Source organism: Pituophis catenifer, unplaced genomic scaffold (assembly GCF_029215685.1).
Source record: "Pituophis catenifer annectens isolate HBS135680 unplaced genomic scaffold, rPitCat1.0.hap2 SCAF_18, whole genome shotgun sequence".
NCBI lineage: Eukaryota > Metazoa > Chordata > Lepidosauria > Squamata > Colubridae > Pituophis > Pituophis catenifer.
This window is the reverse complement of record NW_027256898.1, coordinates 9,224,946-9,251,153: the sequence shown is the minus strand read 5'-3', so window position 1 is coordinate 9,251,153 and position 26,208 is coordinate 9,224,946. Positions and strand designations below refer to the sequence as shown.

Here is a 26,208-nt window from a genome sequence, read left to right as displayed (position 1 = left end):
CTCTCTCCCACCCTCCTTTTTTTCTTTCTTTCTTTCTTTCTTTCTTTCTTTCTTTCTTTCTTTCTTTCTTTCTTTCTTTCTTTCTTTCTTTCTTTCCTTCCTTCCTTCCTTCCTTCCTTCCTCCCTCCCTCCCTCCCTCCCTCCCTCCCTCCCGGCCTCTTTCTTTCGCTCTCCCACCCTCCTTTTCTTCTTTCTTTCTTTCCTTCCTTCCTTCTTTCCTCCCTCCCTCCCTCCCCTGGAACAGAAAGGGCACCCAGCCATGGCCTACAGGATTCCCACTTTCCCTGAGCTCTCTCCTCCCCCTTCCTCTCTCTGCCGCAGGGCTGACCCACGTCGAGGCCACCGTCAACGCCCTCATAGACATCCTCCACGGATATTGCATCTGTGAGCTGGACTGCATCAATGTCGCCTCCAAAATCTACATGCAGATGTTGCTGTGCCCGGTACGTTGTTTCACGGCTGGTCTTAGGTCCATTCCCAAGCAACCAGGGCATGCTAGAAGGACAGAGCGTGTCCTGCTGCCCCACTCAGCAGGGGTGGCCAACCGAGGACCCCAGAGGGAGCAGCAGGAGAGACCTGGCTTGTCTCTTGCACCCTCGGCTGCTGGTCGGCTGTAGCAGGGAGCAGCCAAACCCGGTGGGAATTGGCAGCCTGGTGAGGAGAGGGTAGGAAGGGCCATCTGCTCTTCCTCCTCCTCCTGGAGCGCCTAAAAGAGGGGAGGCAAAAGGCTCTGAGAACTCGGCTGCTTCTGCTACCCTGTTTCCCCCCAAAATAAGACACCCCCTGATAATAAGCCCAATCACACTGTTAAGGATATTGGTGTTGTGTTACCAACCAGCAGAGTAAATGCACAAGGAAACGTTGCTGAGAGCAATGAATAAGAGATGTGCAAACTGGTTTATCAAAAGCTTACTTTATAGTGGAGAAAACAGTCTCATAGTCTTTAAACAAATTCCAAGTCTTTGCCATTTAAATCAGTCCAGTAGTTACAGAATCTTCTTACCAAACAAACATTAGTTGGTTAGAATAACAAACTCACTCTGGTTCACAAACCACGATGGTAGCAGATCCATCAAACGATGATTAGCAGAATGTTAGCAACTCCTCACTATGGCAGCATATCATAGCAGCTTCATCATCAAACTGAACACGTTACAATACCTTGCTTAAATACTCTCACAACCAGTCATTACCTAATTACAGCATGACTCAGCATTACAATGAATCAACAATAAAGCCTTAAAGTCACACAATACATATTCATATTAAAGTCACAGAACACATATCTTGCCTGGACAACTTGTTAGGCTCAAACCATATCCTAACACACACTTTTGAGCGCATGGCACTTATTTCAGGGTTCAAAAAAATATAAAACGGGGTATCATTTTCAGGGAAACACAGTAGTCAAACACTCCTGTGGCTGCATGACCCAGCTGGGTGCCAGCTCCCATAATCCCCAACCAGAAAGCGCCAGTCTGAGCAGGACGGAACTGTGGCTCACTCCTTCCCGTTTGCCCTCTTGTTGTTCAGGCAGGGAAGAGGCCAGCTCCTTAGGCTGCATCCGTGAACTAAACCAAGTTGAGCTAGGTCTGAACAGCGTGTGAAGGGAGCTAAAAGATTCCTCTGGAAGGCTGCAAGTCTTGAGCTTTTCGGGCAGAGGACCTGATGCTTGAGTCCCTTGAGAGTCCGTTCCTGCCCAACCCCACCAGGCCATTGCCCCCCCCTCCCCTTCCCCCCCCCCCCCCAAACACACTTTGGATTTGCTACTTTGCCTTCCAGGATCCGGCTGTGAGTTTCTCGTGCAAGCAAGCGCTGATCCGGGTGCTGAGGCCCAGGAACAAGAGGAGACATGTGACCTTGCCTTCTTCTCCTCGAAGCAACACCCCCATGGGTAAGGGGGAGCACTGTTCTGGAGCCTGGGGCACGGACGAGGGAAACCTCACGGGAAGCCCCGCCAGGGAGAGAGTCTCAGCCCCTGGAGGAGGCTTCCCTTTGAGGAGACCCCAGGAGCATCTCTTCATTCTCGGGAAGGTCACCGTCCCCCTGGCTGGGACTGGAGATGTTTGTCTTGCCCCAGCCACGTTCCCTCTCTGTCTCCCCCACTCCTCCTCCCTCTCTCTTTCTCATCTCTCCCTCCCTCTCTTTTTCATCTCTCCCTCCCTCCCTCCCTCTCTCTTTCTCATCTACCTCCCTCCCTTCCTCCCTCCCTCCCTCTTTCTCATCTACCTCCCTCCCTCTCCCTTTCTCCTCCCTCCCTCTCTCTCCCACTTTCTCATCTCCCTCCCTCCCTCTCCCTCCCTCCCTTTCTCATCTCTTCCTCCCTCTCTCTCCCTCTCCTTCTCTTTTTCAACTCTCACACTCTCCTTATCCCCCTCTCTCCTTCTCTCTTTCTCATCTCTTCCTCCCCCCTCTCCCTCTCTCTCAACTCTCATACTCTCCCTCCCTCTCCCCCTCTTTCTCTTCCTCCCTCCCTCCCCCTCTTTCTCATCTCTAACCCTCTCCCTCTCTCTCCCTCTATTTCTCATCTCTCTCCCACCCTCCCTCTCCCTCCCTCCTCTCTTTTCTCTTCCTCCCTCTCCCTCTTTGTCAACTCTCACACTCTCCCTCTCTCTTTCTCATCTCTTCCTCCCTCCCTCCCTCTCCCTCTCATCTCTCTCCCTTCCTCTCCCTTTCTCAACCCTCCCTCCCTCTCCCTCCCTATCTCTTTCTCATTCCTCTCCCTTCTTCTCTCTCCCTCTCTTTCTCATATCTTTCTCCCTCTCTTTCTCAACTCTCCCACTCTCCCCCCTCTCCCACTCCCTCTTTCTTTTTCATCTCTTCCTCCCTCCCTCTCCCTCTCCCTCTCTCTCTCGACTCTAACCCTCTCCCTTTCCCTCCCTCTCTCTCTCGCCCTCTCTCTTTCTCATCTCTTCCTCCCTCCCTCCCTCTCTCTTTGTCATCTCTCTCTCCTTCTCTCTCTCCCTCCAGTCCCCGTCCCCCCCCATGCTCTCTCGTGCATCTGGCTGGGCTTCGCAGGACTTTTCTCTCTTTTTCTTAACATCCAGGCGACAAAGACGATTATGACGACGACGATGCTGATGACAAGATGCAGACCCCTGGCCTGCCCAGCGGGGAGGACATTCGGCAGGAGAGCCAGGAGCAAAATGAGGTGGACCATGGAGACTTTGAGATGGTGGTGAGTCCCCCGGCTGGCCAGGAAAATCTGGGCCTGCCGCTCAGCCTGGAGAAGAACTGGGGCATTGGGATGCTTCGTTTGGGGGGGGGGGGTCTTAAATTTAATGATCCCTTAGAGAGGATCAAAGGGTATATAGCTCCCCCAGAGGTATAATGGGGGAATGTGTTTAATGGAGCTGCCTCCATTCTTTTGGGCACCAGGGACCAGTTCCGTGGAGAGTGGTTTTTACCCCGGACTGGAAAGGGTGTGGTTTTGTATGCCGCCTGCATCCCGCAAATAGGGGGCTTCGCTTGTTTGCGAAGCCCAATTTCTGGCATGCCATGGACTGGTGCCGACTGGGGGTTGGGGACCCTGGTCTAATCCAGTCGGCCACAATGTTTCGGCATCTCTCATACTCCTAGTCTGAATCGATGGTCCTGGAAACCGCCGACAACGTGAACAACGGGAACCCGTCTCCCCTGGAGGCTCTCCTGGCTGGGGCCGAGGGCTTCCCCCCCATGCTGGACATCCCCCCCCGATGCCGACGACGAAACCATGGTCGAGCTGGCCATTGCCCTGAGCCTGCAACAGGACCAGCAGGGTGAGAGAGGCAGGCAGCCCCTTCCCCACTACCGTGTGTGTGTGTGGGGGGGCTCCTTTACAGACTTGGGCAAAGGCAAGGCCTCCTGTGCTGTCAACCAAGAAGAATGGAGGGAGGCGCGGTGAGCCGCGGTGGCGCACTGGTTAGAGTGCAGTTCTGCAGGCTACTTCTGCTAACTGCTGGCTGCCTGCGATTTGCCAGTTCAAATCTCGCCAGGCTCGAGGTTGACTCAGCCTTCTGTCCTTCTGAGGTCGGTAAAACGAGGACCCAGATTGTTGGGGGCAAGAGGCTGACTCTGTAAACCGCTTAGAGAGGGCTGTAAAAGCACTGTGAAGCGGTATATAAGTCTAAGTGCTATTGCTATTGCTATATAAGAAGCCGTAGTGGTGAGAATGCAGTATTGCAGGCTAACTCAGTGCTCACTGCCAACAGTTCGATTCTAACCGGCTCAAAGTTGACTCCACCTTCCGTCCCTCCGAGGTCAGTCCTCATTTTACTGACCTCAGAGGCTGACTCTGTAAACTGCTTAGAGAGGTGAGGCGGTATATAAGTCTAAGGGCTATTGCTATTACTGTCCTGGATACGGAGGAGAAAAAAAAAAACAGAGACTTGTTTGTGGCTTCCTCCCATACCCTCGGCGTTAATTTCTCCCGCCCTTCCTTTCCCACTCTCTCTCTCTCTCTCTCTCTCTCTCACACGCAGGCAGCAGCAGCAGCGCTCTCGGCCTGCAGAGCCTGGGGCTGTCTGGACAGGCCCCCAGCTCTTCCTCTCTGGATGCCGGGACTCTGTCAGACACCACTGCATCAGGTAATGAGCACGGGGTAAAACCCGATCCTTGTGGGGGGGAGGTTGGGTGAGACGTGCCTGGATCGGATGCCTCCTGCAAGACCGTCCTCATCAGGATGGACGTGATTTAAATTGTTTTGATTTAAATCAAATCCACCCTGTCTCTTTATATCACTTCTTCACCAACATCTTACAGGCGGTGGTTTACCCCTTCAATTATCAATCCAAAATCAAGTTGGGTGTAGTTGTTAAAATGATGGGAGTAGGTCTGGAAAGGTTTGGTTATCAGCCTACCCTCAAGCACAAAAAAAAACCGGAGAGGTTCTCTACATCACGGACTTGCCTTCATATATATGGGTGGGCTTCCAGCTATAAGTGATCTGAACCTTTTGTATTAAAAAGTATTTTACATTTTCATCCTGGACTTTTCAAGGCATGAGCTGGATCATAAAACAGAAGTAATAGAGTACAGTAAATGACCAAAAGTTCCGACTTGATTTCAATCAGATCGATTTAAATCACGATTTCAATCATGATTTCAATCACTACTAAAAAAGCTTGGTTTAAAACAAGTCGATTTAAATCACAATCATGATTTAAATCACCAGTCAAAAGGCTTGATTTAAATCAACTCGATTTAAATCACAATTTCAATCATGATTTCAATCACTAGTCAAAAGGCTTGATTTAAATCGACTTGATTTAAATCACAATTTAAATCATGATTTCAATCACTAGTAAAAAGGCTTGGTTTAAAACAAGTCTATTTAAATCACAATTTCAATCATGATTTCAATCACCAGTCAAAAGGCTTGATTTAAATCGGCTTGATTTAAATCAACTCAATTTAAATCATGATTTCAATCACTAGTAAAAAGGCTTGGTTTAAAACAAGTCGATTTAAATCATGATTTCAATCACTAGTAAAAAGGCTTGGTTTAAATCAACTCGATTTAAATCATGATTTCAATCACTACTAAAAAGGCTTGGTTTAAATCAAGTCTATTTAAATCACAATTTCAATCATGATTTCAATCACCAGTCAAAAGGCTTGATTTAAACCAACTCAATTTAAACCCTGATTTCAATCACTAGTAAAAAGGCTTGGTTTAAATCAACTCGATTTAAATTGTACTTTTTAAAGAGCAGCTGTCGTCTCTGTCCCGCAGCGGCTCCTCCTCTGACCTGCTGTTGACTCACCGACAGTCCCATTGACTTGAATGGGACGGCTGGTGATGCGTCAGGGACCCAACAAGGTGAGGGACGTGGCGGGCAGCAGGTGAGTGGATGCCTGCTAACAGGTGCTGCTGCCATGATGGATCTGAAATGACAGGTGCTCTTTAAGTGCAAGGCCTCATTCTTGCTGGTGGTTAGAATCTTTAATATGATTATTTGCAAGCAAAATGAAGGTTTTCCTATTTAGTTTGCCAAGCTTGGATTCATTTTTTTAAAAAATTTGATTTATATGCCACCCTTCTCTGGAGACTCAGGGCGGCTTACAATGCGTTAAGCCTTCATACTTTTGTATATTTTATACAAAGTCAGCTTATTGCCCCCACAAACTGGGTCCTCAATTTACCTACCTTAGAAAGGATGGAAGGCTGAGTCAGCCTTGAGCCTGGTGAGATTCGAACTTACAGTAATTGCAGACAGCTGGTGTCAATCACAATGCTTTTAGTCTGCTGAGCCACCAGGCTCAGCAGACTCATTGAATGAGTTTATCCAAAAAATGTAAATATTGCAGAACGTACAGCCTCGTGCTATATAACTAAGCTCCGTTTCATGCGGAATAAACTAAATTATTAATGTATCTTAAATAGAAAATTATCTTTAGAGAGATTTCTTTTACTCCAAAAGCATTTTATTAAAACAAATTCTATAAAAATAAAAATAAAAAATCTGATTTAATTTTTTAAAAAATCCAATTTTTTTGATTTTGTAAAAAAAAAAAAAAAAATTCATCGATTTTGATCCATCCTGGTCCTTGTTGCCTCCAGTTCGAACAGACCACCCCCCCCGTTTGTTTTGAAGTGGGTTTCAAAAGGGATCGAACGACAAAGCCCCCCCGTCCTCATTTCTTTGGCCTGCTTCGGGCTGGTCCCCGTTCGAACAGCTCAGAGGCCGGGTTTTTACTTGTAACAGCTCTCCTTACTCTCCTAGCTCCAGCCTCCGACGACGAAGGCAGCACGGCCGCGACCGACGGCTCCACGCTCCGCACCTCCCCAGCCGACCACGGGGGCAGCGTGGGCTCTGAGAGCGGGGGCAGCGCAGTGGACTCCGTGGCAGGCGAGCACAGTGGTAATAGCCCCTCCTCGGTTTCCCCTTCCCTTTGGGGAGCATTTGCCTCTTTGGTCCAGGCTTCGATCCAGGCCTGACCTGGGAAATGGGGGGGGGGGTGTTTTCCTCTTTTCCTCATAGACCAAGGGTGTCAAACTCAATTTCATTGAGGGCCGCCTCAGGGTTGTGTTTGACTTTTGGGGGGGGGGGGCAGGGTGGGTTTGGCCAGATCAATGTCACTTGTGTCGGGGGCGCCTGTGGCGGCCTGAGTGCTCTGCAAGCGAAAACGGGCTCCCAGGCAAGGGTGAAATCCAGCAGGTTCCGGCGAACCGGTAGCAGAAATTTTGAGTGGTTCGGAGAACCGGCAAATACCACCTCTGGCTGGCCCCAGAGTGGGGATTTTGCACTATCCTTTCCCCAGGAGTGGGGAGGGAATGGGGATTTTGCAGTATCCTTCCCTGCCACACCCGCCAAGCCACACCCACCAAGCCATACCATGCCCACAAGCCACACCCACAGAATCGATAGTAAAAAAAAATTGAATTTCGCCACTGCTCCCTAGCTCCATTTTTGGCTATGACAGCTTCCTGCAACCTCCTGCAGCCTTTCTGAGCTCCATTTTTTGCTGGCAGAGGCCCTGCGGGCCCGTCCTTTGCTGTTTCCAGGTTGGCCCCATGGGCCAGCTCTAAGCACCCCACGGGCCAGATCCGGCTTCTGGGCCTTGAGTTTGATCACCTCTGCCCCTTGGCCAGGCACCTCCAGGGGACCGCCAGTGCTCACCCTCCTGGTTCTCCCTTGCAGTGTCCGGCCGAAGCAGTGCCTACGGAGACACGACGGCTGAGGGCCATCCGGCAGGGCCTGGGAGCATCAGCTCCAGCACGGGGGCCATCAGCACCGCCACGGGGCAGCCGGAGGGTGAAGGCTCTGAAGGCGAGGGCGAAGGCGAAGGGGACGTCCCACGCCAGCAACAGGCAAGAGAGTTCTTTTCCCTGCTTGGGGTGTATGTGTCCGGGAAGCCCTCCAAGGCTAACCTGGGGAAACAGAAATGGTCGTGAGTCAAACAGCAGCGGGGAGACCGAGCGTGGGGAAGGGGGGGGAGGAGGAGGAGGAGGAGGAGGAGGAGGAGGAGGAGGAGGAGGAGGGAAAAAACTGGCTCAGGAACTCAGGCATGGGAAAGGGCCAGCGTCCCGTGGCTTCTGATTGTTCTGTCGGAGGCTATAGGGGGGGGGGTCAGCAGGGGACAGTTAACTGTTAGGGTGGTTAGGCTCTTCCTCTTCCTCAGGGCTTGCTTGTCCCAGGTTCTGCCAATCAAATAGCCCTTCCTGTGGACGTCTCTTAGGACTAAAATAAGGAACACAATTCATGCTGCTCAGTTGCAAGAGTGTGGTTTTTACACTCTTCCTCCTCTTCCTCCTCCTCCTCCACCACCTCTTCCTCCTTTCTCTTTCTCTCCTGTCTCTCTCCTTCTCTTTCTCTCACTCTCTCACTCACTCACTCATTCTTTCGCTCCCCCTTCCCCTCTTTCTCTCTCCCACCTCCCTCTTTCTCTGTCTCTCCCCCTCTCTCTCTCCCCTCCCTCCCTCCCTCTCTCCCTCTCTCTCTCTCTCTCTCTCTCTTTCTTTTTTTTTCCAGGTTGCACATGGTCAGGCTAATGCTGCTGGAACGGCTACTGCAGACCCTTCCCCAACTGAGGAACGTTGGCGGAGTCCGGGCCATCCCCTACATGCAGGTGGGTCTGAGTGATTCTTCCTCCTGCCATCTTTGTGATGTGCACGGGGTGGGTTTGCCAGGTCTTTTCCCTAGCTGTGGTTCCCTTCTCTGTTTCTCCCTCTTTTTTCTTGGACTGGTACTCAAAGACCAGGTCCAGTTTCTCTCCTTAACTCTACCTGGTAATCATAAGCACAGCCTGGGAATATGAAGGTTCCTGCCGTACAGCGCCTCTCGCTGACCCTGCTTTTGCGGTTGAACACTAGAGTGTATTATTTGAATGCTTTTTAGCGTTATTTGGAGGGCCATGGGTGGGTTTGTTTTTGTTTTGTTTTTATTAAATTTATATACCGCCCTACTCCCGAAGGACTCAGGGTGGTGAACAGGCACAAAATAAAATACATAGATACAAAAGTTAGAAACATAATTAAAACCAGATTAAATAATTTAAGCCCGAGACAATTAAAAATCCCAATAATTTAAAACAGATTAAAATTTCGATTTAAAAGAATTTTAAAACAGGGGAGAAAATTAGGCCAGGCCGGCTTGCTGGAATAGGAGGGTCTTAAGAGCATGGCGGAAAGTGCGCCGATCCGGGATCCTCCGTATCTCTGGGGGGAGCTCGTTCCAGATAGTGGGTGCCCCCACAGAGAAGGCCCTCCCCCTGGGGGCCGCCAGTCGACATTGTTTGGCTGACGGCACCCAGAGGAGCCCCTCTCTATGAGAGCGTACCGGCCGGTGGGAGGTTGTTTGTGATAGTAGCGGTCCCGTAAATAACCAGGTCCTAAGACCTGGAGCGCTCTAAAGGTGGTGACCAAAACCTTGAAGCGCACCCCGGGTGGGAGGGACTTCTGTTCACCAAGCCTGGAGGACTCTACACCTCCTTGGCCATTGTTTCTGACTTTGTCCCACAATGTGCCTTGTGCCCAGGTGATCCTGATGCTGACCACTGACCTTGATGGCGATGAAGAAAAAGACAAAGGGGCACTGGATAACCTTCTCGCCCAGTTGATTGCTGAGCTCTGCATGGAGAAGAAGGTAACACACACACACATACACACACATTCTCTTACTGCATGACGTCCCCCCCAGGATGAGACGTGAACGTAGTTGGAAAATACTATAAGAGGCAGCGGCTCCTACCTGAAACCCTAAGCTCTCAGTCAGAATAGAGCCTCTCTAGGAGTATCTGGAGGCTGGGGACAGCAAAAAAGTCACTTCCTGTTTAACCAGGAGTTGGGAAATGGGCCGTTTCAGGCCTCCAGAGGACCTCCGAGGGAGTGGGGAAGGCTGTTTTCGCCCTCCCCAGATGCAAAAACAAGATCTGGAGCCAGGTGAGAAAGAAAAACGGGCCTTCCCCACCCCCACCCCCCAGGCCCTCGGGAGGCAGGAAACAGCCTGTTTCCCTACTTCTGGTGGGCCCAGAAGGCCCGAAAATCAGCTGGCCGGCACACGCATGGGCGCCAGAGCTGAGCTGGTATGCCCACTGATATGGCTACGCGTGCCACCTGTGGCACACATGCCATAGGTTCGCCATCATGAGTCTAGACTCTTGTTAAAAACATCCATTGATGGAGAGCCCACAATTTTCAAAGGCAAGCTTTCCCACTGGTTAACTATCCTCACTGTTAGAAAGTTTCTCCTTAATTCCAGGTCGCTTCTCTCCTTGGCTACTTTCCATCCTAAATCAAACCTGTTGTCAGCGCTGCAACGCTGGCATAGAGAGCAGAGGAGAGAGAGAGATAAACCCTGAAACTTTTGCCTGCTAAATCCCTTTGAAGCCCGGTTGTCGTGGAAATGAGGGGGGGAGACATTCCTGGGAAATGACGAGACAAGAAGTCTGAAGAATGACTTGGAAGATAGCCAATGAGAAGCAGAGATTTGGGGATCGGAAAGGGAGGGATTGGGGGGCAAAAGGTCAGTCTTGTCCGCATCGAGTCATGATCCGGTGGCTGTGCTCAATTAAAGAAAAGATTTCCTTAAAGATTGGCAGTTTGGAAATTCATTTATTTTGAGATAGCATCGAAGTCTGACACCTGTGACTCAGGATGGGAACCAATCAAGGAGAGAATCAATAACCTTAATAAGCATCAATAATCATCCTAAATCAGACCTATGGGGGAAATGCCACTTTGCAGGGCCAGGCTGAAAAGCCCTTTGACCTGCTGGCCACTAGAGGGCAGCAGTAGCTCGAGGGAGAACCAGGCGACCAGCCGGTTGGTAAGCTCCGTCTGGCTGCTGGTCAGGTTCATTGCCTTTGGCTCCTGGATGGGTTGTCTGTCTGTCTGTCTGTCTGTCTGTCTGTCTGTCTGTCTGTCTGTCTGTCTGTCTGTCTATCTGTCTATCTATCATCTATCTATCTATATCATCTATCTATATCTATCTATCGATCGATCTATCTATCTATCTCTCTCTCCTATCTATCTATCTATCTATCTATCTATCTATCTATCTATCATCTAATCTCATCTATCTATCTATCTATCTATCTATCTATCATCTATCAATCTATCATCTATCTATCTATCTATCTATCTATCTATCTATCTATCTATCTATCTCTCCCATCTATCTATCTATCTAATCTATCTATCTATCTATCATCTATCTATCTATCTATCTCTCCCATCTATCTATCTATCTATCATCTATCTATCTATCTATCTATCTATCTATCTATCTATCTATCTATCTATCTATCTATCCATATATATTTAATTTGTTTACTGCCTGCCTTGTCGCGAAATGAGTCGGATCTGTAGCAAGGGGTGGCATTCACTTACCTTCCCTCCTGGTTCGCAAATGTGTCTTCTGCGCATGCGCAGAGTCTCGAAAAATGTGGAAAACGGGATGATCATGATGTCCGGGTGGGTGGGTGGGGGGATCCCGCAGTCGCCCCCTACCGATTTCGCCTGAACCAGATAGAACCGGCTGAATACCACCACTGATCCGTAGGCCGTAGTGCCAACTTTGGAAAAATAACACAAAGTATTTACAGTCAAGAGATATCCAAGATAGGTCTGTGCCTGTGCATCGATCATAATTCAGGGGGATCAGGGCAGTGGTGAAATGTAAAATTTGTTACTACCGGTTCTGTGGGCGTGGCTTGGTGATGGTGGGGTAATATGACTGAGTGGGCATGGCCAACTTTTTTTTTTTTTAACTTTTAAAACCATTTTTTAAAGTATTTTTTTGTAAAAAAAAAAAATGCTTTAAAAAGCCTCTGACGATCCCAGCTGACTTGCCTGATCGGCAGAGGCTTTTTTTTCCCTTTAAAAACATTTTTTCTATAACCTCTTCGGCCGAAGAGGTGGTAGAAAAAATGCTTTTAAAAGCCTCTGATGATCCCAGCTGAGCCGCGCGATCATCAGAGGCTTTTTTTAAAAAAAAACTTTTAAAAGCATTTTTTCGGCCAAAGAGGTTGTAGAAAAAATGCTTTTAAAAATTTTTAAAAAAGCCCCTGATGATCGCACAGCTCAGCTAGGCGGGGGGGGGGGGGGGGGCAGGGATTTTTGCTACCGGTTCTCCGAACCACCCGCCTCCATCGCTACCGGATCGGGTGATCCGTTCTGAACCAGGAGCATTTCGCCCCCTAGATCAGGGGCATACAGGTGCTTTTTCTCCTCCGTTTTGTGTTTGGCAAGGGTTCAGACTATAGGTAGCCCTCGAGTTACGACCACAAGGGAGCCCAACCTGTCTGTTGCGACGTGAAGCAAACCCTTCTTTAAGTGAGTTTGCCCCCATTTTGCGACTTTTCCTGCTGCAGCTGTTAAGTGAATCATTATATTTATTACATTAAGTAGAACATGGTTTGTTAAGTAAATCTGTCTTCCCCCACCGACTTTTGCTTGTCAGGAGCCGGGGGGTGGTGTTGGACTGGATGACCTACAAGGTCCCTTCCAACTCTGTTAATCTGAGGTGACGAAAGATGATAACGTGACCCTTGATTCACCGTCATAAACGTGAAGCGATCGCCAAGCATCTGAATTTTGATCAAGTGGCCGCGGGGGGGAGATGCTGCTGCAGTGATGTGTGAAAAACGGTCGCAGCTTAATTTTTTTTCCTCAGTGCAAATTGTCACTTTGAACGGTCGCGAAATGCCCTGTTGTAAGTCGAGGATTACCTGTCGCCGGGCAACCACGAATCCCTTCCCTTAGCCCTTTCCTCACTCTTTCCTTTCTCTCCCTTGCAGGACGTGTCCAAGAAAAATGAACGCTCTCCCCTCAACGAAGTCCACCTGGTCATCATGAGGCTCTTGAGTGTCTTCATGTCCCGGACAAAATCTGGATCAAAATCTTCCATTTGTGAGGTACGTGAGGAGTCTGTCCTGGTTAGGGTGTGTGTGTGTGTGTGTGTGCCCCACATACGTGTCTGTGCGGGATCCATGTCAGGCAGAAAGGAAAGGGCCGTTTTATTTTTATTTATTTTATTAGTCTAATTTCTATGCCGCCCACTCTCCGAGGACTCTGGGCGGCTTACACCAAAGACAGTATACTAAATAGCATATTGCCCCCTAACAATCTGGGTCCTCATTTTACCCACCTTGGAAGGATGGAAGGCTGAGTCAATCATGAGCCGGTGAGATTTGATCCGCTGATCTGCTGAACTAGCAGCCAGCTGAAGTAGCTGCAGTACTGGCACCCTAACCACTGCGCCACCTCGGCTCGGTTTTCTCCCCCCTTCCCAATTTGGCCTCCTCGTCACCTGTTCTGACCCACCTCCCCAAACACGACAAACCCTCTGAAGTTTTTTTTTTTTTTTAAATTTGATTTTATATGCCGCCCTTCTCCGGAGACTCAGGGCGGCTTACAATGCGTTAAGCAATAGCCTTCATACTTTTGTATATTTTATACAAAGTCAGCTTATTGCCCCCACAAACCGGGTCCTCATTTCACCTACCTTAGAAAGGACGGAAGGCTGAGTTGACCTTGAGCCTGGGGAGAATTGAACTCGCAGTAATTGCAGGCAGCTGGATGTTAAATGCTGCCTTAGGAGGCATTAGCCTCCTACACCACTCAGGCTTTTATTATTCCTTTTATTAGGAGCACCAGCAGCCCCGGCAAAAAGTTTCTCTCTCACCGCAGGCTAAGAAGTCCGTCCATCCGGAAGATGAATAGTTGTTTGCCACATCTATTTATCTCCGCCCCCTGCCTTTTATCCCCAGAGCTAGGGTGGGGGCTTCATTAGCAGCAGTGGCTCTTCCATCCCAAGGACCGGCCCATAGATTTCCACTGCTCTCCTCTCCTCTGCCTTCTGCACATCTCCAGTCAGGCACTGGGCCCAGCTGTTCTTCCTCCTCCTCATCAGCCACCTCCAGACCTGGGGGTTGTTGACTCTCCATCTGAGGGCTGACGGACGGCCCAGGCTCAGCCTCCGTCTCTCTCTCTCTCTCTCTACCGGCTCCATTCCCTCTTCCCCCTCAGAGCTCTCAGGTTGCCTTGATGCTGACCCCGACTCCCACACCTCCTCCTCATTTGGCTGTTGGAGGAGCCGTCGGCCGACAGGCCACAACACAGACATTCCTGATTGCAAACCCTTCGGGCTCTGGGGTTTTGGACACGGGCAACCAGGCATCTTTGCCCACCAAACCCTCGGCGGTTAAAAGAAAATGGGGGGGGGGAAACCGTGGATGGGTGGGGAAGGAGGGAGGATTTGCAAATGGGATTGTCGGGAGGCCGCGATGCCCGCGCTATCTGCCGTGTTTCGAAACCGCTAAGAGGATTCCGTTGCTAAACGGTGCAGCGCTAAGGCGGCATTTCAGAACGGAAGCTGGCAAAAGGCGCATGTCGCGGAAAGCATATTAATAACAAAAGCGCAGAGGTTAAAAATGGAACCGGGGAGGCATTGAATTTTAATGAGCTTATGGGCTGTGGGCTTTGTTTGGATTTAGAAAGGCTTTCTCTAATGGTTTTATTTACACTTGGGGCTCACCAGCCTCTCTTTCCCCCCCCCCACCACCCCCTTTCCTCCCAAGTGCAGAAGAGGGAGGGCTTTTCAAAACCTGTCAAAGTGCAGATGACCAGTGGGGGCGAGAGAGCCGGGGCGGCTCCTGGCGGCTCTTCAAAAGCCCCCGCTGCCTCCCCTTTTCCATCGCGCAACTGGCCGAATTCCAGAGGAACGGAGGAAGAGGACTTTTCAGTTCCTACGTTTGAAGGGGAGGCAAATGAAAGGGGCTGGAGCCCCTCTCTCCTCCTCCTCTTAATCCTCTGCTGGGTGCCCACCGGCATGTGTGTGGAGGGGAGATTAGACTCCAGAACTGATTGCCGTTTTGCCTCTCTCTCCCTCCCTCGCTCCTTCCTCCTGCCTCTTTTAAACTAAGCCTCCTTCCGATGCGTAGAGGGCTCTTGTCGCTGCTCTTTCAAAAGGATATCAAAGGCTAGAAACTGTCCCAGCCCCAGAAGAAGTGGGGTTGCGTTCCCCACTAGGCCCCCGAGGGCTGTTCTGTGGCTTCTCTTGGGCCCATCTGGAGACTGCTGGACCAGACGCAAAGCCCCCCCCCATCCCTCCAATCCTTGGGACTCCCCTTCATTCTTCATCCTGCTTGCTTGGACTTGGTGGGGCTGCAGGCCATGGAGACCCCAAGGTTGGTCTGGATGATTGTTGGCCGTGCCAGGCTGAGAGGACCATCCCTTGCCCTTACTTTGCAGAAGGTCCCAAAAGTTGAAAGCTACCTATAGCATTAGCATAGCAATAGCACTTATATGTCGCTTCACAGTGCTTTTACAGCCCTCTCTAAGCGGCTTACAGAGTCAGCCTCTTGCCCCCAAAACAATCTGGGTCCTCGTTTTACCCACCTCGGAAGGATGGAAGGCTGAGTCCACCTTGAGCCAGTCAGGATCGAACTGCTGGCTGTGGGCAGAGTTAGCCTGCAATGCTCTATTCTAACCATAGGGAGGGAGGGAAAGAAGGGAGGAAGGAAGGAAGGGAGGAAGGAAGGAAGGAAGGAAGGAAGGACTTATATACAGCTTCATAGTGCTTTTCAGGCCTCTCTAAGCAGTTTACAGAGTCAGCCTCTTTTCCCCCAAACCGGTGGGTCCCCGTTTTACCCACCTCGGAAGGACGGAAGGCTGAGTTAACCTTGAGCCAGTGAAGATTGAACTGCTGGCAGTTGGCAGAATTAACCTGCAAAGCTGCATTCTAACCACTGTGCCCCCCCCCCCACAGCTCTTAATAGCAATAGCACTTAGACTTCACAGTGCTTTTACAGCCCTCTCTAAGCGGTTGACAGAGTCAGCCTATTGCCCCCAACGATCTGGGCCCTCATTTTACCGACTTCGAAAGGACGGAAGGCTGAGTCAACCTTCAGCTGTTGAGAACTCAAAACTGCCAAATTGCAGGCAGCCGGCAATCGGCAGAAGTAGCCTGCAGGACTGCGTCACTAAGGATCTATCATTGGGAAACGCTGGGCTTCTGTTGGTATTCTTGCATGTGAGGATAGAACCTCACCCCTGGTCCCCTTCTCCCTGAGGGAGATGGCATTGGTGCCAGTGAGGATGTCCCCCCTGGCTTCCTTGGCTCCGGGTTAGACTTCCACTGGTGTGGCAGAGGCTTTGGACAGAGAAGGGTTTTTTCCCTGCCCGAGCTGTCGGAAGCTCTTGAGAAGGAAGGAGACGGAAGCCCCCCCGAGGCTGGATCCTGGTTGCCTTCTCTTTAGTCTTTAGTGAATGAAATTGGGATTTTTTTTTTAATACATATTTTTAAAAATCTTTTTGGGGTAGGTGTAGAGATGGGAAGAAGGCCTGGGGAAAAAAACCCGGAAAAATTGGGGGGTGGGGGGAAAAAACTGGGTTGTTTTTCCCCTCCAATTTTTCTGTGGTTTTTTTCCCCCCCCCATGCCTTCCCATCTGTGTGTGTGTGTGTGTGTGTGTGTAATAACGATATTTCACAGCAGCGAGTTTTTTTAAAAAATACCCCAGCATAAAACGATGACTAAATGAGCACGCGAGAAAGAGATGCTGGCAATCGAATTCATCACCCAAATCCCGTCCTCTTTCGCTAAAGCTCAGGAGCCCAGCGGGCTCGACCTCCATCCCTCTCATATCAGCATCTCACTCCCCCCCAGAAGCTCAGAACGGTTGAACTGGAGACTTGGGCTACTGGGTGCTGAGCCTACGATTTGAGTTTCCTGCGGCTGGGCCGTTTGGTCCGCCAAGGGACGAGCGACGGGATCCCTCCATGTTTTCTGTGTCTTCCCGCAGTCGTCCTCCCTGATTTCGAGTGCCACCGCGGCGGCTTTGCTGAGCTCCGGAGCCGTGGACTATTGCCTTCACGTCCTGAAGTCCCTGTTGGACTACTGGAAGAACCAGCAGAACGACGAGGAGCCTGTGCCCGCCAGCCAGCTCCTGAAGCCCCACACCACCACCTCTCCTCCCGACATGAGTCCTTTCTTTCTGCGACAGTATGTCAAGGTGAGATTGCGGTGGCAAAAGGCCTCCGTGCCTCTTTGTTTGTTGTTTCTCAACCTTGGCCTCTTTTAAGATGTGTGGACTACAACTCCCAGAATCCCCCAGCCGGCATTCAACACCAGACTAATTCGTTCATGGGGTGGGGGGTGGCTAACGTTCCCTTCCCAGGAACTGATTTAAAAAAAAAAACACCTCTTAAAGGAGTGGCCAGAACTTCAGATTTTGAAGAAGTAGGAACACGGTAGCAAGCGCAATAGCCCTTAGACTTGTATAGCGCTTCACAGTGCTTTGCAGCCCTCTCTAAGCAGTTTACAGAGTCAGCCTATTGTCCCTCAAACAATCTGGGTCCTCATTTTACCCACTTTGGAAGGATGGAAGGCTGAGTCCACCTTGAGCCGGTCAGGATCGAACTGCTGGCAGTGGGCAGAGTTAGCCTGCAATACTGTATTCTAACCACTGGGAGGGAGGGAGGGAGGGAGGAAGATAGCAATAGCACTTAGACTTATATAGCGCTTCACAGTGCTTTTACAGCCCTCTCTAAGCGGTTTACAAAGTCAGCCTGTTGTCCCCCAAACAATCTGGGTCCTCATTTTACCCACCTCGGAAGGACGGAAGGCTGAGTCAACCTTGAGCTGGTCAGTGAACTGCTGGCAGTGGAAATACCGAGTTAGCCTGCAATCCCACATTCTATCCCGTGCTTTGTTTAATTCTTTAGTCTTGGCGTGTGCCGATGATCATGGTTTAAAGAAGGCAGGTGGGTTCAATAGTGTCATCCTTAAAACAGTATCGTCCCGGGGGTGATCTTGGGATCGTAGGGTTAGTTGTGGAAGAAGCTGAATTAAGAATGGAGAGTCTTCCGAACATGGCTGGAGAAAAACATCGTATTGTCCTAGCTGTGAAAGTTTTTATAATTATTTTTTTTTTAAAATTGAAAAGAGAGTGCCATGTCAGGATAACAATGCAAATAAGGCAGAGCCAGAGAGAAATCAATGATAAATTTTTTTTTAAATATCTTTATTAAATATTTACAGTAAAATTAACACACAATAATGATTGGAAAACAATATAAGAAGTGAAATGTAGGAACACATAAACACAAGACTAAAACGAAACAACGAACATGACTAACCGAGAGTTAAGCTCACTCTCCAATTAATATTAACTAATATCATCCTAACCAAACATTTCAATACAAGAAGAAATCAATGATAAATCTTAACATACAAGCTAATAACTATAACTGTACTATGTTAACAGTAATTACAATAATACAACCAAAAAAGAAAAGAAAACTTAACTAAATTTCTACTCACATTAGCTTCTTTACAAATTTTTCCATAATATAGCCATAGTTTTATATATCTTTGTTGTCCACACTAACAATTATTGACATTCATAAACTTCCCTTTCATTTCCACCTCTTGTCTCTTATCCGTTCATAAAATTTATTCCATGTCCTGTAATATTTCGAGTCTTCTTTATCTTTAATTTTTAAAGTTAATCTCTGCATTTCAGCACAATCCCAAATTTTCCTAATTATGTCATCATCCAGTGGGGTGTTCACATTTTTCCAATATTTGGCATATGTAATTCTAGCGGCCGTCAATATATGTAACACTAAGTTGCTTTGTCAGGTATATTTCCGACAATATACCTAAAAGGCACGTTTCTGGTTTGAATAGGAGCGAGGGGTGACCAGATAGGCAGTCGCGATTGTGTATTTGGAGCAAATAGCTGCCTTTGTTCTCATTATTACCGCGATCTGTGTTTGTTTTTGCTGTGGGGTAAAGGCACGGAACATCAAAAGACCGGTGGAAAGGGGTTTTTTTCTTGGAAGAATATGTGAATTTTAAGTTTAAAGAAATTTAAATTTTTTGTTTGTGAACGTGCCTGAGCCGAAGCGGCAAAACGCATTTCTGGGCAGTGCCTTCCAACGGATGTTAGCTTTTTCTTTTTTTTTTTTTAAGGGAAATTACGTAAGCTGAATTGAGAACTATAAACTTTTATTGTTGGTCCTTTTGAGTGCAATAATAAGCTGTCTCAGCTTCAATTGTGGATTGCTGTCCCTTAATCTTCATTACAGACCCTCCTGGCAAAAGTGGATAATTAAAACTTATTAAAAAATGGCGACCCAACAATCTTTAGAAATGCAACAAGTTGCTGTGGCCTTAACTAAAATTGGTGAAAAGATATCAGGACTGTCAGATAGTATGGATAATATGATATTGGAAATTAAAAGAATGAAGCAAGAAATGAATGAAAATTTTGCAAAGCAAACAGTAGAAATGACAATAATTAAAGATGAAGTTGAGCAGATTCATACACATGATGCAAAGATAGATCGGCAAATTGGAGAAATCTTTTTTAAAAATGAACAACAAGATAAAAAAATTTGTCTTTTGGAAGAAGAAGCTCAGTTATCATTTCTAACCAATTATGAATTTTCTCCCAGTAGCTCCTTGCTTTCAGCTGTGAAAGTTAAAATTAAGATCACCTTTATTGTCATTTTTTTTTTTACTTTGAGCACACTGGCCCACGTTAAAAATGCAATTCTTTTGCCTGCTTTCAAAGCACAAGTAGTCCTCCACTTACAACAGTTCGTTTAGTGACCGCTCAAAGTTACGACGGCACTGGAAAAAAAAGAGACTTCGGACCGTTTTTCACAGTTGGAGACCTTTCCAGCATCCTCGGGGATCACGTGACCCAAATCCAGAGGCTTGGCAAACTTGTTCATGTTTATGACCGTCGCAGTGTCCCAGGGTTTACGTCCTTCTGACAATCAAAAGTCAGTGGAGAAGCCAGATTCACTTAATAAACTGGGTTACTAACTCATCAACTTTGGTGATTCACTTAACAACTGAGGCAAGAAAGGTCGTAAAAGGGGGCAAAACTCACTTAACAACTGTCTCAACAGAAATCTTGGGCTCAATTGTCGTAAGTCGAGGACTACCTGTATATATCTATCCATACCCATACATAACATACATTAGGAGAAGAGAGAGGAGAGAAGAGAAGAGAAGAGAAGAGAAGAGAAAGAGAAAGAGAAAGAGAAAGAGAAGAGAAGAGAAGAGAAGAGAAGAGAAGAGAAGAGAAGAGAAGAGAAGAGAAGAGAAGAGAAGAGAAGAAGAGAAAATATGGAATGGAATGGAATGGAATGGAATAGAATAGAAAATATGGAATGGAATGGAATGGAATACAATAGAAAATATGGAATGGAATGGAATAGAATAGAAAATATGGAATGGAATGGAATGGAATAGAATAGAAAATATGGAATGGAATGGAATAGAATAGAAAATATGGAATGGAATGGAATGGAATAGAATAGAATAGAAAATATGGAATGGAATGGAATGGAATAGAATAGAATATAGAATATAGAATATAGCCATGATGGCGAACCTATGGCACGCGTGCCCGAAGTGACACGCGGAGCCATGTCACCTGGCACATGCGACGTCGCCCGCTCCTCTTCTGGGTTTCTGCCGCGCATACGCACGCAACAATCAGCTGGCCTTTGTGCATACGGCAATGCCGGAAACTGGAAGAGCTGGTCTTCCATTTTGTGGTGTGAGCATGCACGCCGGCCAGCTGCTCGGCACATGCACATGCGCGGCAGTAACCAGAAGACTTGCTGGTGCGCGCATGTCCCCTGGGCAGCTCCTCTTCCTGGTCGTGACTCTGACAAGCACGCACACACGTGAAGTGCTCCCTTCTTGGCACTTGGTGTCGTCCCGTCTCGTGTGTCCCCCCCCCCCCACTCTGTGTTAGCGCACTCCCTTTTGGTGCCGAAAAGGTTCGCCATCACTGGAATATAGAATATAGAATATAGAATAGAATAGAATATAGAAATAACAATAGAATATGGAATGGAATGGAATGGAATAACGGAAGAGACCTTGGAAGTCTTCTAGTCCAACCCCCTGCTTAGGCAAGAAACCCTGTACCATCTCAGACAAATGGTTATCCAATCTCTTCTTAAAAATTTCCAGTGTTTATATACATATGCTATATACATACATATATACACGTACACCCACACATAATATGCATATACACACATATTGTACACATACTGTATATACACATACTGTATATACATACATACATACATACATACATACATACATACATATTAAGTGTTTTTCTATCGAAGCACCTGGTCTACCCCAATATGGGAGGGGGCACACTGCTTCCCTTTTGCCTTTCAGCTCCAATCCAGGAGCCCTGAAGCAGTCGGAGTTACGACAAACCATTTTATACCAAATTTCTATTTCGCTGATAAAGAAATAAAGGGAGACTCGCATAGATCTAGTTCAAGCTATTTAGCTCTCATCAGCTAGCCAATACCCTTACCATACCAAGTTCGAATCCAAGTAAGGGTATGGCTAGCTAATGAGAGCTAAATAGCTTGAACTAGATCTATACAAGTCTCCCTTTATTTCTTTATCAGCAAATATAAATTTGATATATATATCAAACATAGAGTTGCAGGCTAACCAGCACACGTCAGCAGCAGCAAACATAGAAAAGCGACAAACCACTACAAAATATTTCACAGATGTTATCTAGCCCCAGCTAGATTAGCAAAAATATTTCCTAGCGCCTCAGGAATTTGTTGGAAGTGTGGAAAGGAGATTGGCACCTTCTTTCACATGTGGTGGTCCTGCTTGGAGACAAAAAAGTTCTGGACAAAAATACGAATTTGGCTGCGAGAAATAGTGGAAGAAGATATAAAATTATCTCCGGAAATTTTTCTACTAGGAATGACGGAAGATGGACTTTCTAAGGACAAGACACAATTAATTATACATATTATAACAGCGGCCAGATTAACCTTTGCAAAATACTGGAAAGATAAACAAATCCCTCCAGAGATGACAATAACAAATAAAATTCTAGAATGTGCAGAAATGGCAAAATTAACTAGTGTTCTTAAAGACGATGAGAATTCTAAATTTAAGGCAGTATGGGAAAGGTGGTACAAATGGTGGAATAATAGAACAAGACTATAAGGATATGCCTATTTCTAATAATGATAGATTTGAAGATACTTGATGTGTATATAATGTATATATGTAATTGCACGATACCTCAGATGTTACCTGAGATTTGATATTTTCTTTTTAAAAAAACCTTTTTTTCAAAAATCAATAAAGTATTTATAAAAAAAAAAAAAAAAAGAAAAGCGACAGCTCTGACCTCGCAACACACCCACAGCTTCTAAACTAGAGAAGAGCCTGAAGATGAGAGGGTTGTGAGCCTGTCGAAACGTTGCTATAAAGAAAAACTTTTAAGGTACTGGTAGGATTTTAGCTAAGGTTTTAAAGGACCTTGCAGAGTGCTCTGTAAGGATTTTTAGAAGATTTTAAGCTAGGATTTTAACCAGAATCTTAAACATTTTAACTAATTTATTTAACATGACGCGGGAAAACACCCGAGATTTTAATTTTTTGCACATATATGTAGAGAGGATGTAGCGTCCCAGGCAATCCTGTGGGACCCTTCATCGCAGCACCCTTTCCTCTTGCTGTGGGGAAGGGCCTGCTTTACACGAACGGAGAGTCTTCAGGGGGGGTCTCGCAAGCAAGCATTTTAACACAGCCCGTTTGCGATTTTGGCCAGCCCGCCCTCCTTCCCCCCCCCCCCCAAAAAAGCAGATCTTGTCCTACTTTAACCACCACGGAGCCTGTCTTTATTCCTGGCATCTGGCAGTGCAGTTTCGGTGTGTTCTTTTTTTTTCCCCCTGCACTCACGGTTCACAATGGAATAAGCCGAATTAAATGTTCGGGTGCTGTTTTCTGGAAGAATAGAGCCTGCTCAAATTCTTATGGCCTGCAGTGACGGTTGCAATTTTTAATCCCTTTTATTCCTTTCTTTCAAAGGGGCTTGCTGCGTTCACATTTCTCCTATTTTTCTCTCGTGCGCGCTCTCCCCTCCCTTCCCAGCTGTAGGAAGAGAGCGATATTAAGGATTGGTGAGGATGTGGCATAGCTTATGTTCCTCTTTTTATCTTTTTTTTTAAACCCGGGGCAACATCCCAGCTTGTTACTCTATTTTTTTTTTTATTGGGTTTCCTGTCATTTAACATTCATCTCCACAGCAGAAAGTAAAACAAGCAAAATCTCAGCCAAAGAGTTGCAAAGGAAGAAGGAACGACAAAAAAATAAATTAAAAAGGAACCACGCGACTTCAAAAGTCTCCTCTTGGGTGCTTTTGTCTTTCCTGGGGTTGCTGAGAGTTAATAGTGTGCAAAAAGCTCTGGTTGTGTGTCCCCACGAACATGTTTTTAAAAGCTTTTTTGTTTTTTAAAGAAAAGAAATACACAAAAACGTCCTATTAAAGATGATTCTTCCCTCCATCCTTTTAAGTCAGGGGTTTCTAACCTTGGTGACCTTAAGACTAGTGGATTGAAGGCGCCTTGGTGGTGCAGCGGACTAAAGTGCTGTTAAGTAGCACTTAGCTGCCAACTGCCTGCAATTACTGCGAGTTCAAATTTCACCAGGCTCAAGGTTGACTCAGCCTTCCATCGCGGTAAAATGAGGACCCGGATTGTGGGGGCAATAAGCTGACTTTGTATAAAAAAGAACACCGCTTGGGGGGGGGGCAAAAGCCCTACTAAGCAGGTATATACAAAAGTATGAAGGCTACTGCTTAACGCATTGTAAACCGCCCTGAGTCTCCGGAGAAGGGCGGCATATAAATCGAACCAATAAATAAATAAATAAATTTCAGACTCCCAGAATTCTGGGAGTTGACGTCCATAAGTCTTAAAGCTGGCTGGGGAATTCTGGGAGTTGAAGTCCATAAGTCTCAAAGCGGCCAAACTGGCTAGGGAATTCTGGGAGTTGAGGTCCATAAGTCTTAAAGCTGGCTGGGGAATTCTGGGAGTTGAAGTCTTAAAGCTGGCTGGGGAATTCTGGGACTGAAGTCTTAAAGCTGGCTGGGGAATTCTGGGAATTGAAGTCCATAAGTCTTAAAATCCCCAAGGTTGGATACCCCTGTTCTGATTTTTAGCTCATATTTGGTTGGCTATGTAGTTTGGGTCTGGAGCCCAGTTGTCATTCTTCAGACAATCAACATGATTTGTAGCTGGCATATATAGACAATCCAAAACTATGTTTAAATCTAGGTTTATAAGCGTCGAGCATCACGTTTAAATCTAGGTTTATAAGCATCTACGAATTCTTTATTGGCCAAGTGTGATTGGACACACAAGGAATTTATCTTTGGTGCATAACCTCTCGGTGTACATAAAATATACATTTGTCAAGAATCATAACATACAATACTTAGTGATAGTCATAGGATAATAAATCATAACTAGGAAACATAAATCATACTAGGAAACGAAATTAAAAAATATACATCATAAAGATATAAGAAACAAGGTTATAGTCATAATTAGCAAAGGAAATAGGTAATAGGAAGGATGAGAAGAAGAATAGTAATACAGTCTTAGTAAATAGTTTTCTCAGTAGGGGCGCGGTGGCTCAGTGGCTAAGATGCTGAGCTTGTCGATCGAAAGGTCGGCAGTTCAGTGGTTCGAATCCCTAGTGCTGCCGCGTAACAGGGTGAGCTCCCGTGGCTTGTCCCAGCTTCTGCCAACCTAGCAGTTCGAAAGCACGTAAAAAAAAAAATGCAAGTAGAAAAAATAGGGACCACCTTTGGTGGGAAGGGAACAGCGTTCCGTGCGCCTTTGGCATTGAGTCATGCCGGCCACATGACCACGGAGACGTCTTCGGACAGTGCTGGCTCTTAGGCTTTGAAACGGAGATGAGCATCGCCCCCTAGAGTCAGGAACGACTAGCACAAATGTGCAAGGGGAACCTTCACCTTTAAATAGTTCCACAGCGTTGTGGGAATTAGTTGTTTAACTGAGTGATGGCATGCGGGGGAAAAAACTGTCCTTGTGTCTAGTTGTTCCGGTGTGCAATCTAAGTTTATAAGCATCTACTCTGCTGCTGCTCTTCTAGTTTTGAGCTCTTTCAAGAGCAGGGAATTGTAGCTTTGAAGGACAACTTCTCCAAAGAGTCTGGAAGAAACCTGGAGGGGTATGTGGAATTTGCAAGGTTGGTTAAGCTCTCTTTTCTTGTTGCCCCCCACCCCAGGGTCACGCGGCCGACGTCTTCGAGGCCTACACTCAGCTTCTGACAGAGATGGTCCTGCGGCTGCCCTATCAGATCAAGAAGATCGCCGACACCAACTCCCGCATCCCACCCCCCGTCTTCGATCATTCGTGGTTCTACTTCTTGTCCGAGGTTCGTCTTTTATATTGACCTACTCATGGGTGGGGCTCCAGGAGCTGTTAAATCAGGGGTGAAATGTTCCCGGTTTAGCCCGGTAGTGATGATGGCTGGTTTGGAGAACTGGTAACGATGGCAGCTTGAAGCTCCGCCCACTTGCCCGGTCATCGTTCCTGGTTAAAACCAGGAAGTAACCTGTTTTTTACCCTCTGCGCAGGCACAGAAGGGTTTGCGCATTTGCAGAGGGTCGGCTTGTACATGTGATGCGCGCGCACATTAAATGCAGTGCCCTCTCCGCGGAGTCTGTGTGCAGGTTTGATGTTCAGGCTCTCCTGTCCTAAAGCCATAAGATGGGACGTACCATCTGGATGGCTGGCAGGTGCGGAAATCATTAACCTAAGGTCCAGGGAAGAAAAAGCCTCCCTCTTTCTCTCACGTCTCCATAAAGACATGATAGCAGTCTTCCAATATCTCAGGAGCTTCCACAAAGAAGAGGGAGTCAAGCTACTCTCCAAAGCACCTGAGGGCAGGACAAGAAGCAATGGGTGGAAACTCATCAAGGAGAGAAGCAACTTAGAACTAAGGAGAAATTTCCTGACAGTTAGAACCATTAATCAGTGGAACAACTTGCCTCCAGAAGTTGTGAATGCTCCAATATTGGAGGTTTTTAAGAAGATGTTGGATAACCATTTGTCTGGAGTGGTGTAGAGTTTCCTGCCTAAGCAGAGGGTTGGACTAGAAGACCTCCAAGGTCCCTTCCAACTCGGTTATTCTATTCTATTCTAAAGGCAGGTCTAGGACAACTCGGCACAGCCAATTCACCATGGGACAATTCGCCATAGCCAACTCGCCACAGGACACAGCAAGAAAGGATGCCAAAGGAGGGACAAAATGAAATGTGAATGACAAAAATGAAAATATTTTTTAAATTATTGTAAAGAATCAAACTGAATTGTTGAATTCTCCCAAGGCGAGTTGTCCCACGGCAAGTTGGCCATGGTAGAGTTGACCATGGTGAGTTGACCATAG

At 47.2% G+C, this 26,208-nt stretch overlaps 1 protein-coding gene across 1 annotated transcript in view; it reads left to right on the top strand.

Annotated features, from left to right (window-relative positions):
* The window catches only part of UBR4 (ubiquitin protein ligase E3 component n-recognin 4), a 132,395-nt gene that overhangs the window by 67,015 nt on the left and 39,172 nt on the right, over positions 1-26,208 (top strand). Inside the window, 14 exon segments of the mRNA XM_070956160.1 lie at positions 322-443; positions 1,783-1,894; positions 3,048-3,178; positions 3,580-3,687; positions 3,689-3,758; positions 4,461-4,565; positions 6,687-6,842; positions 7,623-7,777; positions 7,779-7,792; positions 8,454-8,550; positions 9,459-9,566; positions 12,721-12,837; positions 16,727-16,936; positions 25,045-25,194. Coding sequence (XP_070812261.1) covers positions 322-443; positions 1,783-1,894; positions 3,048-3,178; positions 3,580-3,687; positions 3,689-3,758; positions 4,461-4,565; positions 6,687-6,842; positions 7,623-7,777; positions 7,779-7,792; positions 8,454-8,550; positions 9,459-9,566; positions 12,721-12,837; positions 16,727-16,936; positions 25,045-25,194 — 1,655 coding nt within the window.